At 38.6% G+C, this 13,794-nt stretch overlaps 1 protein-coding gene across 1 annotated transcript in view; it reads left to right on the plus strand.

The window, feature by feature from the left end:
• Positions 1–1,141: 1,141 nt before the first annotated feature.
• The window catches only part of SCG3 (secretogranin III), a gene marked incomplete at its 5' end in the record, with an annotated part of 36,081 nt that continues 23,428 nt past the window's right edge, over positions 1,142–13,794 (plus strand). The window contains 7 exons of the mRNA XM_084239526.1: positions 1,142–1,232; positions 1,881–1,933; positions 2,421–2,466; positions 2,561–2,776; positions 9,064–9,206; positions 9,999–10,148; positions 13,367–13,544. Of these exons, the coding sequence (XP_084095652.1) occupies positions 1,142–1,232; positions 1,881–1,933; positions 2,421–2,466; positions 2,561–2,776; positions 9,064–9,206; positions 9,999–10,148; positions 13,367–13,544 (877 nt within the window). The remainder of the gene's footprint in view (positions 1,233–1,880; positions 1,934–2,420; positions 2,467–2,560; positions 2,777–9,063; positions 9,207–9,998; positions 10,149–13,366; positions 13,545–13,794) is intronic.

Consider the following 13,794-nt stretch of genomic DNA (forward strand, 5'->3'; position numbering starts at 1 on the left):
ACATTCATCAAGAAGCAATGATTTCTTTCAGTTCTGTTTCAGCCTCTGGAGAAGTGTGTTGCAGCTATCTGAAAGAATGTTCCTTGAATTTCCCACTTCAAAAAACTCTATAGAAGACACCTGAGAGTTTGTCAAGCCCTGGGTTTGACCAGTGAAGAAGCTTAAGATCCTAATTTCTGGGTTTTGGTGATGTTGAAGGCATACCATCCAGCCCATCGCCCCCATTCCTCTCTGCTTCTGGTTTGGAGCTCTGGACCAGTGCCCAAGTCCTGGTCAATTGTTTAAAATAATTATTTAACAGCGTAACTTTTAGACCTACGTGATAGCTACAAAGCAGCCAATAAAGAAAAAAGAAATGCCCCACAAAGAAATCTCTATGGAGCTGAGACACAAATAAAAGCATTAAGAAATACTTGGTATGTCTACATAAATTACAAAGGGTGGGACTTTTCTAAGGATATAGGAATTTTATCTACCTTTTGGACACAGAAGGTGGAATGAAAAGAAGGGAGTCTGGAGCAGACATAGAAGAACAATCCCAAAGCAGAACTCTTCCCACAAGATTATCTATTTCTCCTTGACAGGTGCACGAGCAGAGAAGGCATTAGGTCCTTGAGATAACGTTTACTTGGGAGGTTACAACAATGACGTCAAAGTTTACAACAATCCAGGTGACCCTGAGCGCAGGACTGCGGCACAGAAAATAAGCTGCTCGGTCTGCTGCCCCTCCCCCTTCCATTCCCGGGGGATTGGAGTAGCTTTGGAGTCGCTGACGCCATCCTTTCCCTCCTTTGGCTAACAGGGAGCATGCGTCTCCTTCCTCACTTCCTCTTAAGGAGGGCGCTAGAGTAAGGCTACGCCCTAGCAGACCCGGCCGGCTCCGCGTCACAGGAACTTCAGCACCCACGGAGCGGACAGCGCTCTCCCCCACCTGAAGACCTGAGTCGCGGGTGCCCGGAGCCTTTTCTCATCCCCTCGGCTCCCGAGCGCGCGAAGCTCCGAAGGCAAATTCTCTGCCACTCTCCTCCACCGCACCCGCCCTCTCAGCTCTTCCTGTTTTTTACTCCTCCTTTTCATTCATAACAAAAGCTGCAGCTCCGGGAGCCCGGCGCCAGGCTGTTTCTGAGCCAAGAGAGAAATAATGCGGTTCCTTTGGACCGGTGCTTGGATTCTGGTGCTGGTGCTTCACAGCAGCCCACTTCAAGCTTTTCCCAAACCTGGAGGCAGCCAAGGTACGCAGACACTTTTCTTCCCATTTACCTTTTATTTCGCCACAAAAAGGTAAACGCCTGGTGAACTGTAAATCACCTTGAGTCATTTTCTGATCGAATCATATTGACAAATCAGTTTGAATTTGGAGACGAACGACAGATTATCCCTCACTGTTTAAATGATAGAGCAATAATACGGGTTGTTTTGAAAGAGCTTATCTTAAAAAGATGGCTTTTCCTGCTAATAAGTAGTTGGGTTTTTTTCTTTCTTCTAGTTGTCTTACAACCTTTCTTAGTATATGAATATTTTATTCATAACATGAACTGTATGATAAAAGAGATTTTAATGTAATAATGCCAAGCCAAACTATGCTCTGTGTAGTGGGGAACTGCTAAGACAAGTATTAGAACTATATGTTAGATTTCTGGTCAGGAAAAAAAAGTGTAATTCTATTAATTCAGGAAATGTACCAGAATAATAAGCAAAGCAATGTTGATAATCCTTTTTATTGTATAATCATTATAATCTTTGTTAATATTTTTTTGTTTCATAGTCACCAAAATTATTTCTCTTTATATTTTTTCTTTTTTTTGAAGATTTTATTTAATAAAAGATGTTATGTCTTTCCAATGCACAATTAAATTTATGTTTGTGTGCATTTATTCTAGACAAACCTTTACATAATAGAGAATTAAGTGCAGAAAGACCTTTGAATGAACAGGTAGGTCAAAAGTAAAATTATAAATGCTATTTCATTTTACCTTTGTTACTCTTATTAAAGGTAATTGTGCTGTGACATTTTTACCATTTTGAATTCACAACCTACAGGACTTTAATAGTAAGTTGTCAAATTAGAATAGGAAATATAATTTTGCTAATTTCTATGTCCTTACAGTTATAAAGAGTTTTGTATAATATATAGAGGTGACTGTATAATAACTCAGTAAGCTCAACATCATATCCAACCTATTATAAGATTGCTTCATTTGCCAGAGATTTCTCTTTCACCAATATTATAGAAAGGAATTAATATTATAAAGCCTCTATACTTTATCTTATTTAATCCTTACAATAATGCTTAAAGGTAGAAATAGTCTACATTTAACAAACCAGAAAACTAAATCTGGAGATTGAAATCATTAAACTGTCATATTTGGTAAGTAGTGGGACAATGATTTAATCAGGTCTCTATCCTGTTTGTTTCACAGATTGCTGAAGCAGAAGTAGACAAGATTAAAAAAACATACACTCCAGGTAAAAAGAAATTATACTGGTGTTAATTTAAATAAGGTAGGCTATGAGAATCATAACTAAATGTATATGTTGGACTTGGGGACTTTTCTTCCAGAAAACAAGCCAGGTGAAAGCAATTATTCCTTTGTTGATAACCTGAACCTATTAAAAGCAATAACAGAAAAGGAGCAGATTGAGAAAGAAAGACAATCTATAAGAAGCTCCTCATATGACAATAAATTGAATGTGGAAGATGTTGATTCAACCAAGAATCGAAGACTGATTGATGACTATGATTCTACTAAGAGTGGCCTGGATCATAAATTTCAAGGTAAGGAAACAGGAGGGAAAAATCTTGCTAACAATTGTATTCTAATTTGGAGTTTCTGACTATGGGTTAAAAGAAAGCCCTGTATTTTGAATATACCTCTTATACACTCATAATCTGTTATTAATTAGGTTCAAAGCTGAGATAAAGTTCAAATCAGTAAATAATTTAAAATGTGTGAAGTCCCAGCGCCACAGACTCCCAGATTTTATTTTCTCTTTAAAGGCTTCTTTGCTGATATTTGAAAAAATATATCAATTACCTATATTTTATATTATTGAATTCATCTTAACTTTTCATATTTTCACTATTATTGCAAACAAAGTATCCTAATTCTCAAATAATTAAATCAATAAAATTCCCCCCAAAAGGTAAAATATCATTACTTCCTTTTCAGTATTCTCTTCCTACCTACATACTTTCCCCCTAGATCATTCTAACCTTTCCATGGCTTCAGTTACCCTCCATATGCTGATGTCAGATATCACTACCTCAGACTCTCTGAGCTACAGCCCTAGATAATACCTGTCTACCTACTGAACATCTTCTCTTGGAAGTCTCAAAACCAATTTTAACTTCACACATCCAAGATTAAACACTTGATCTCAAAAAAAACAAAAAACAAAAAACATTTGATCTCTGTTCATTTTATAAGCCAGCCCTCTTACAGTGCTCTTTCTCATTCCGTTTTTCAAGCCAAATATCTGAGAATCAAACTCTCTCTCTTTCTATTTATCTCTCAAATTCTTATCAATGTTACTCCTATATTTATTTTAATTTTTTCTCTATTCTCAATCACCACCATCCTTTTTTTTTTTTATGTGAACTTAGAGATTATTTAATGGGTTCCCTTCTCTTTTTTTTTTTTAAATAATAAATTTTATTTTTATATTCCCCATACAATTGCAGCCCCCCCACCATTCTGACCCCATTCATCCCCTCCCGCCCCCGCCCCCCTAAAAGTGTCTCTGGTTCATAGTTTTTTGTTGATTTTGATTTTCACTTTCTTATAGTTATTCATTTTCCTGGTCCCTTATTTAAGTTTTCTAGATTCCTGCTATGAGTGAGACCATCCGGTATTTTTCTTTTTCTTTCTGGCTTATTTCGCTGAGCATGATCCCTTCCAGCGCCATCCATGTTGCTGCAAATTGCATGTGTTTATCTTTTTTGAATGCTGAGTAATATTCCATGGTATATATGTACCACATCTTCTTGATCCAGTCATCTATTTTTGGGCATTTGGGCTGTTTCCAAAGCTTAGCTATTGTAAACAGTGCTGCTATAAACATAGGGGTGCAGGTGTTCTTTGGAATGGATGTTTCTGTGTCCTTTGGGTAAATACCTAGGAGTGGAATTGCTGGATCATATGGAAGCTCTATGTTTAGTAGGTCCAGAAATCTCCACACAGCTCTCCACAGTGGTTGGACCAGTTTGCACTCCTACCAACAGTGCAGAAGAGTTCCTTTTTCTCCACAACCTCGCCAACATTTGTTGTTGCTAGTTTTTTTAATATGTGCCATTCTCACTGGTGTAAGATGGTATCTCATGGTAGTTTTGATTTGCATTTCCCTGATGACAAGTGATGTTGAACATTTTTTCATATGCCTGTTGGCCATTTGCATTTCCTCTTCAGAGAAGTTTCTTTTTAGCTCTTCTGCCCATTTTTTGACTGGATAATTTTCTTTGTTGTTGTTGAGTCTCATCAGCTCTTTGCAGATTTTTGTGATCAGTCTTTTATCATTAGTGTTGTGTGCAAAAATGTTCTCCCAGTTGGTGGGGTTTCTCTTTGTTTTTGTTATTGTCTCTTTTGCTGTGCAGAAGCTCTTTAATTTGATGTAGTCCCAGCTGTTTATCTTTGCCTTCACTATCACTGCTTTGGGTGATGTGTCTGTAAAGATGTCTTTGATGTGCAAATCACGTAGTGTTTCGCCTATATTTCCTTCTATATATTTTATGGTTTCAGGTCTTATGTCTAGTTCTTTAATCCATTTTGAGTTGATTTTTGTGTATGGCACCACCATCCTTTTCCAAGCTCCAATCATGTCTCACTTGAACTATAGCAAAATCTTGTAATGAGTCTTCCAGCTTTGCTTTTCTACAGCTTATTTTTCATGTGGTATCCAAAGGGATCTTTTCAACACACAAATATAACATGTTTTTTTTTTTTTTGCACAATACCCAGAAATGGATTCGCTTTACTCTTGGGATAAAAGCCAAATCCTTCCCCAATCCTTTATGCGATTTGTAAATTTATATACCTAAGTATGACAACTTATGATTTATGTCTTTCACATAAACAAAACTGAGAATGCCACAAGAACAGAGACATTGTAGCCCCAAAATCTGGATGCTCATGAATTCATTGCATGAATTGATAAATGAATGAACAAAGAGTACATAAAGGCTTAAATAAACTGATGTCCCTAGGCATGAAGGAAAAGAAAGTGTCTTCCATTCTGAGGACCAGTGCTTAAGAGGGACTACACATTTTCTTACATGCCTTTATGTTGTTCCATTACCCCAAGAAAATTATGCCATTTATCTCTGCCAGGAAAAAAACGACCAATTAATTTTCATGGGCTCTACTAGCCTAAGGAGATGTGTTTGACATGCATAGGACTGGGGAGATGGTTTATATTTTGACACATTTCATATTGTATACTAACGAAATTTGGGGGGGGGGTTCCTTGAATTTTATCTTTTATTTATTTTTATTTATTTAATTTTTTTTTTAAGATTTACTTATTTATTTATACAAGCACTGGGTACAGTCAGAAGTGCGGGAGGGTGAGAGAACTCACCAGAGCCAGAGCGTGGAGCAGAGCAGGCAGAAGGACCGAAGTACACTGCTGAGGGGAGCAGCAGACTGCAGGAGAGGTCTGCACGCCATGTGGGACCTCCTCTGGTGGCCAGGGAGCAGCCAGGGATTGAACAGGCGCTGCAGAGGCTGCTGGCAGCTTCGCAACCCAGCGCTCAACCGCTGCGCCACCGGGGAGGCCCTGAATTTTATCTTTTAACTTAAAATATTTAGACTAGAAATAGACTCCAAATTAGGCATAACTTACATGCAAAATAGATTAAACCACTTTCAGTGAACTGACTACTTAATTTAATAAATTTTTAAAAGTCTAATGTTCGTTAGACTGAGTTTTTTTGGTCAATCTGGTTGTACATGCAGGCAGAGGCATAGCCCTATTTCTTATCCAACCACTAACTTGAGCAACTTGTATTCAAATTAGTCAATATTTTATTACCATCCCAAATGAGTTGAAAAGTACTGAATGCTAATCCTGATGGCTCTGGCTTTAGTCCTAGGCTCTAGGAGTCATTTTAAGTTCACTTGAAGTTAGAGAAAGTTCTGGGAGAGAATGATTTATAAGTGAATTACTGGTTCATCTCTTACCCTTGAAATCCTGGGACCACCAAAGTGAGTAAAACCTCAAAGGTATGCAGACTTAAATCCCAGAAAGGAGAGTAACGAAACCTGACTTCGGCGTGCTACCCCAGACATAGTCACGCCTTTTGGAACCCTCCAAAGGGGTATGTGCTATAGGGCACAGTGTTTCTAATTTGTGTGGTTCAGAATTTCTCCAAGTTTCTTTCATGAAGTAATAACTATAGGGCTCCTGTGTGCATTCACCAATGAATATCCATTAAGCAGTTACTGTGCATCAATCTACAAACTAGACAATAAGCTTTGTGTAGTTATGGACTTTGCCTAAACTATTTATCATTCAATTTCCAGTTCTGGCCCATATTAAGACTTATTAATTCTTATTATTTTGGCTCATATTAATAAAAATGTGTTGTGTTGAACAAATGAATGTCAGATTTGGCATTAGATGTTGATAATCCAAAACATAATGGGCAGATGATGACTTGGGGTATGGCTCTTTCACATCCATTTCAAATGTTGTAGCTGCTTTTTTAAAGTTTTAAATGTTGAAGCCAGGTTTGGCTTCCCTCTGAAGGTCTGTTTAGGAGGGTGAAATACTCCAATGAGAGTAAAGTCGTCATTCAGAGTCATTCTGTCCATTTTAGAGGAGCAGGGGCAACTAATAGGAGGTCAGGAACAATAACCTACCATTCAACCATTAAGCCCATCTAACAAAACTCTAGTAGGGGAGGCCCAGGTTTCTAGCTCAATATAGCACAGCAATTTTCAACAAAATGGAGGGAATTAGAGTCAGAATGATAAAGAAAATGTGCTGAACAGTTACACAGCAGAAAATTCAATAATGTAAAATACTTTCAAAATCTAGTGGGCATCAATAAATATCCTGAGGGCTTTGAGCATTGGAAGGAGAAAGGAGGGAAAGGGAACAAGGGGACACATAGAATGGTTGTGGAAAAAAATTAAAAATAATAGAAAAAAAATACAGCAGTGCAGCAGAGGAGAGAGGCTGTTTTTTTTTTTTTTTTCAGTGCTGCTAATGTTCTCCCTGTTGTGAAGTAAATGAACTGAAAACGGTCATCTCAGTTATTTTCCAGCTCTAGCAAGCAAACAATATTCTTCCTTTTTCAGAGCCTGAGGGATAAGTGGGAAGGGAAATAAATTCTTCCACCTCTGCATAGACCCAGGCAGTTTTTGCTTCATATATTCCCAAGAGTCCAACTTACAGCCAGAAATGGAAAATTCAGAACTAAATGATAGTCTTTGCTCCTAAAGAAAAAAAAAAAAAAGTGAAAGGACAATGAACCAGATTTTCAGTCGGAAGGGAAACTGATTTTGCGGGGGTCTTGTCAAGGGCTTTTGTGCTCATTAGTCACTCTGGTAACATAGAACTGGAAGAGCTCAAAGGAATCACAGGTTGGCCAAAACCTCAGCAAAAATATACTGTCAGAGAATTTAACAGTTCTCCATATAATCACCCTACTCATTTTCCTAAGCTTCTTTCTAAACAAAAGGAAAATATTCTCCTTGAGGCTGTATTTATTTCCATCTTCCTAGAGTCTGGAAGAAAAGCCATGGAGAGAAACAGGAAGAAATTCTTTGTTTGGAAACCTAGAAACCATGGATGAAAGGGACAGAATCAGAATAGAAATACTAGGTTCTCTTTTCTTTGAGTGAATATGACCAGAATTATCAAGATGGAACTTGTTCAGGGATTCAGTGTCTATTTCCTCTAAAAGATAATTACAGTTCCTTTATTTTAGTTATAAGCCCATGCTCCATAATAATAATGGTTTATTATTATTTTTTTATGCATACAAGAACTGGAGTGCAGGCCAGAGGTGCAGGGGGTGAGAGGATTCACCAGAGACAGAGTGGGGAATAGAACAGACTGACTGAAATACACTGCTGGGGGAGCAGCGGGAGAGACAGGAGAGGTCTGCTGCATAGGGCTAAAATTTTGATCTTTCCAATCTCCCTAGAGATGACAGGGAAAGCTAAGCGCCTTGCAAACTTGCACATATTAGTAACTGCTCAATGTGGTATACATTCAAAAAGACCAGTTGATACCTGGAGTTCTCCTCAGATACAGTGTACTTCCTTGCCCCCAATCCTATTGCCTCCTCTCTTTCCCTCAGGATAAGCCCTTGCTTTAGTCTCAAGTAGTCCTGCCAAATATATTCCTAGGAAAGCCAAGGAGACATATTTGCAAGCTTCTCTGCAAAGATTTACATATTACTTTGTGAAAATCTGTTGTCACATTTAAAATTTTAAATTGCAGGCATATAGAATGAATTTACTATTCTCTGGAGAAAGGGACTTGTCACATTAAACTGCCTTATATAAAGGCCCTCTGACACATGGTCAGTTAGAGATAAATATTTATTACAGGTAAATCATAAAATATTCAGTATTCATTCTCATGCTGGGTGTGAGATAAAAGATAGGTACCCCCATCCTTCGTCCCGTGGTTTACTGGCAAAGAGAGTACTTGAAAGGTTATTAACAATCTACGCCTTATGTAGAAATGGAAATCAAATCATATAATGCACAGAAGGTTATATGATTATATAGCATACTATAGAAAGAAAAGGCATAATATTGTTTGTATTATAGTGTATACATTTGTATGTATTTGTATATATTATGTATATACAGAATGGACCTTTTGTGTTGTCTTCAGTTCCTACTCTTATAGTCACATAAGAAACTTTCAGGATTTCCTTTATTATTATTAACTGGAAGTTGAATTTTTATTTCAAATCAAGAGTTATGTGGACCAAGCACCACCATGAATAAATATCTGACTCTACAAAAAATAAGGACAGATTATAAATGTGATCCATGAAATAAGTCTATGATCACCATGATGTGAAAGTATGATTGCTCTGTCTAGATGATCCAGATGGCCTTCATCAACTGGATGGGACCCCACTAACTGCTGAAGACATTGTCCAGAAAATTGCTACCAGGATTTACGAGGAAAATGACAGAGGAGTGTTTGACAAGATTGTTTCTAAACTACTGAATCTTGGCCTAGTAAGTTGTAGCATAAGAATAAACCAAATTCTTAGTACAGTTTGGAATATGCTAAGAACCCTAGCCACATTTGATTCAAATAGTCAAATGTTTATAATGCATCTACTTTGGACAAGACACTATTCTTTTCCCCTAAAAACTTAGAGTCTATCAGAGTAACTGGATGCATACATGCATGCCTATAATACAAGCTGCCTAAGAACCATAAAAGCAGTTCAGATGCCATAAGAGCAGTTTAGATAGTGGGTTATATTCATTGGGGCAGTAAGGAAAAGCTTCAGAAGAGAAGGTATCTGAAGTGAGTTTAAAAAGATGGCTAGGATTTATCAGCACAAGTAAAAGACACATGTGCAAAGAGAAGGATATTACATGAGCAAAGGTGTGTAATATTTGGGAAATTCTAAGCAACCCAATTTGGCCCTGCCTCAGTTTGATTCCTCAGACTTAATTCAATCCTAGCAGATTTTAGCAGGGGGCTAATTTTGTGGGATTTCAAAGATAACTTGTCCATGACCTAGAGGTGAGGGATAAACAGTTCTTAAGGTGTTTCTCAAACTGAATGTGCCAGGGGTTCCAACCACTAGCCTGATGTGGATGGTGAACCCAAAGTGCTGGAAGTCACTCTTATAGTCAGCATATACTAGAAGGCATAAAAAAGCATTGTCCAGGGGGAGGGATTAGAAGATTCTCTCATCTTCTAGAAGTATGTGTTCAATTACAGAAGTTAGTCTAGGATTTTTACCACCCCCCAAAATTGAAAAAAGTCATATATGCTTTGACTCTTTCTAATAGATCACAGAAAGCCAAGCACACACACTGGAAGATGAAGTAGCAGAGGTCTTACAAAAATTGATCTCAAAGGAAGCCAACAATTATGAGGAAGAACCCAATAAACCTACAAGCAGAACTGAAAGTCAGGTTGGAAAAATATCAGAGAAAGTGGTATGTATTTATGAATTATATGCATGTATGTACATGTGCACGAGTGTATGTGGACTTGTCTATAATTAATACTGTGTTAGGTGCCAAAGAATATTAGCGGTATAAGACATTTTTAGCCCACTTAAAACATGTATTTTTGAAATATTGGTAAGTTAAAAAATTATAAATGAACTATTCTTTGAAAAATATTTAAAGATACATATAGTAAAGGTTACATCTCATACCCCAAAGTAAAATATTACATAAAATTATGTCAGATGGTTATTTTGTATAACAAATATTTGTATAATCCCAGTGATCTAGAACCAGATATTTCACAGCCATCTTGGTGTCCTGTCCAGCTGCTACTCACAGTGGCTATCATCATCTGCCCCAGAGTCCTAAAAAAAAGAAACATGGGTTTGATTTGATACTGGGCCACACCAGCTTTTATATTCCCCCATCCCAGTTGCCTGGTGCTGCTGTCTGTTCTCCCCTATGCTCTTCCATTTGCTTCTTCCTCTTTTCAGTGGTTCAGAGGTTCATTTTTTACTTGGCTAGTCATTCATCCTTCCTTCCCTTTGCTGGAGCCTGTCTCTCTTCATCTTTTCTTTGGCATCAACCAAGCTACCGAGATCTTTCTTTCCTTCTTGAATTCCTTTTAAAAAACTCTAGATGGAGGGCCTCCCTGGTGGCGCAAGGGGTTGAGCACAGCACCGTGAAGCTATCCACAGCCTCCATGGTATCAGTTCGATCCCCAGCTGGCCAGGGAGCTGCCCACATGGTGCAGCAGACCTCTCCCGTCTCATCCACTGCTCCCCTCAGTAGTGTATTTCAGTCAATCGGCCTGTTCTCTTCCCCACTCTGTCTCTGATGAATCCTCTCATCCCCTGTACCTCTGGCCTGTACCCCAGTTCTTTGTATGCACAAATAAATACATCTTTAAAAAATAAATACATAAAACTCTAGATGGAGCTGATCATAGGGAGATATTAAACTCCTCACCACTCCGTTGATTACCTTCCCCAGAACACCCAGACCCCATGACTCCTCATCCCTTCCAACGTCCTGTCCCATACATAGGAAGCTATTTTATAGGAAGCTAGAAAACAGAAATTGGGTTTGGATTTTTAAAAAAGATTTATTTCATTTATTTATGCATACAAGAATTGGGGTATAGGCCAGAGGTGTTGGGGGTGGGAGTGGCGAGCAGAACAGGTGGATCTACTAAGATACACTGCTGAGGGGAGCAGCATGACAGGAGAGGTCTGCTGCACCATGTGGGTTAGCTCCCTGGCCATGGATGGAATTCATGCTACAGTAGCTGGCCATAGCTTGACAGTGCTGAGAGTTAACCCCTATACCACCAGAGAGGCCCCATGGATTTTTTTTTTAATAAATAGCCAAAAACTCTTCTTTGTTCTCCCTGCTTTCAATCTCTACCAGCTTCTATTTTTTTAAATAACCTTTGATGATACACCCATTATTAAAAAAAAAACTTTTAAATTTATCAGACTCTTATTGACTTTCATTCAAGTTCATTAGTCTGACTAGAAATGGACATAACTATTTTCATGATCATTTCCATTATGCACTTTTTAATAATCTATCTCTAAAATGTCCATATGCTTGACCTATTCATTTATGTTATCTAAACACACAGTGTGAATGAAATGCAAATTAAAATTCTTTCAATAAATATTTATTGAGGTATCAACTATGCACCAAGAGCTGGGGATACAATACTCATTTTAAAAGACATAATCCTCGCTCTCATAAAGCTTAAGGTCTAATGGAAGAGGTAGATGGCCTTCAAATAGTCATGTATTTTAATTACAATTACACTAAGTGTTCTGAAGAAAGAAATGTGGTGCTTTGAAAGCTCACAAATAAGGAAACCCTCCTGGGCTTAGATTCAGGGTAGGATTTTCTGAGGAAGTGATTTGAGCCAAAAACGGAAGACTGAACAGGAATTATCTCGTGAGCATGAGAGGCAGCATGTAGAGAAGGAGGTGTGGATTATGCAAGCAAATGAAATAAGCACAGTGGGGCTGGCACATACAGCAATGAGAAATGAGGCTGGGGAGTTGAACCCAGGGCAGACCACACAGGAGCTTATAAGCCATATGTGGAGTCTGATCTTTATTTTAGAGCAATGGAAAAACACTGAAGAAAAAGATTTTAAACAAAGAAGTTACATGATCAGCTTTAATAAGGTAGCTGATTACAGTGGAAAATGCAATTCTGGGAATAGACTGGGGGTAAGTGGTGTACTGGTTTGAAGGTGAAAGATGAAGGCCACTTGGACTAGAGTGGTATAGTAAAGAGAGAAATGCAGGCCTCCCCTGTCTCACCTGCTGCTCCCCTTAGCAGTGTATTTCAGTATATTCACCCGTGCTGCTTCCCACTCCGTCTCTAGTGAATCCTCTCCCCCACCCCCACACCTCTGGTTCTTCTACAAATAAATAAATAAATCTTGAAAAAAAGAAAAGAAGAAGAAAGAAACGGCCTCCCTGGTGGCGCAAGGGGTTAAGTCTCAGTGCTATCTAGCTATCGCCAACCACTGCTGCAGGAATTACATCCCCTTCCAAGGAGCACAGGGCACAGCAGACCTCTCCTGTCTCCCCCGCTACTCCCCCCAGTAGTGTATTTCAGTATGTCTGCCTGTTCTGCTCCCCACTCTGACTCTGGTGAATCCTCTAACCTACCCCCCACCCCCCGCACCTATACCCCTCTGGGCCTATACCCCAACTCTTGTATGCATAAACAAAATAAAAAATAAATCTTAAAAAAAGAGAGCAATGTACAAATATGGAATAAATTTGGAAAGTAAGGGCCAAAAAGGCTGCTGATGGATTGGATGGGCGGAAATGAAGAGACAGAGGCAAGAAAAGCTTGTAGATTTCTGTTTAGCCCAATAAATGGATAATGCATCATTAATGAAGATGAGGAGCACTGGACACAGATTAGAGCTGAGAGGGTGGTTTTTTTGTGGGGGGTGTGTGTGTGTGTGTGCATCCTCCAAACAGTCCCTAAAATATTACCCAGAAATCCCCGAAGTATGGCTGTTCAGATCTTCCCATGTGACTACAAGCCCATATGCCTAAAAAGTGTTTGATCTGGGAGGAGCTTGTGAAGGAAGAGGTATTCTTGAACTTCTCATTCTAGAGCACCACAGATGCCAGAATCAAGCTGGCAAAATGTTTACTTTTTTATTGATTTCCTGCCCCCCTCCCCAGACTCCAATGGCAGCAATTCAAGATGGTTTTACCAATGGAGAAAATGATGAAACAGTATCTAACACAGTGACCTTGACGAATGGTTTAGAAAGGAGAACTAATACCTACAATGAAGACAATTTTGAGGAACTCCAATATTTCCCAAATTTTTATGCACTGCTGAAAAGTATTGATTCAGGTAAACACTCTGCTTTCTGACCATGTGAAACAGAAACAGTAATTCCAGGAAATGTGTGGGCGGGTTTTTTTTCTTCCTGTTTTCAGTTTTCAAATGCAATCCTCAATGACATGTATCCTGACCTCGGGGAAAACAGTTCACATTGATTTGTTCAAAAGAAATGGACTAGCCATGGAATATTTAGGAAGGGATAATGATGAGGGATGGAGTTTCTGAATAATTTAATTTTCTTGCTAACAGTGGGTTTATG

Source organism: Talpa europaea (assembly GCF_964194135.1).
Source record: "Talpa europaea genome assembly, chromosome: 8".
In the NCBI taxonomy this organism is placed as follows: Eukaryota; Metazoa; Chordata; class Mammalia; order Eulipotyphla; family Talpidae; genus Talpa; species Talpa europaea.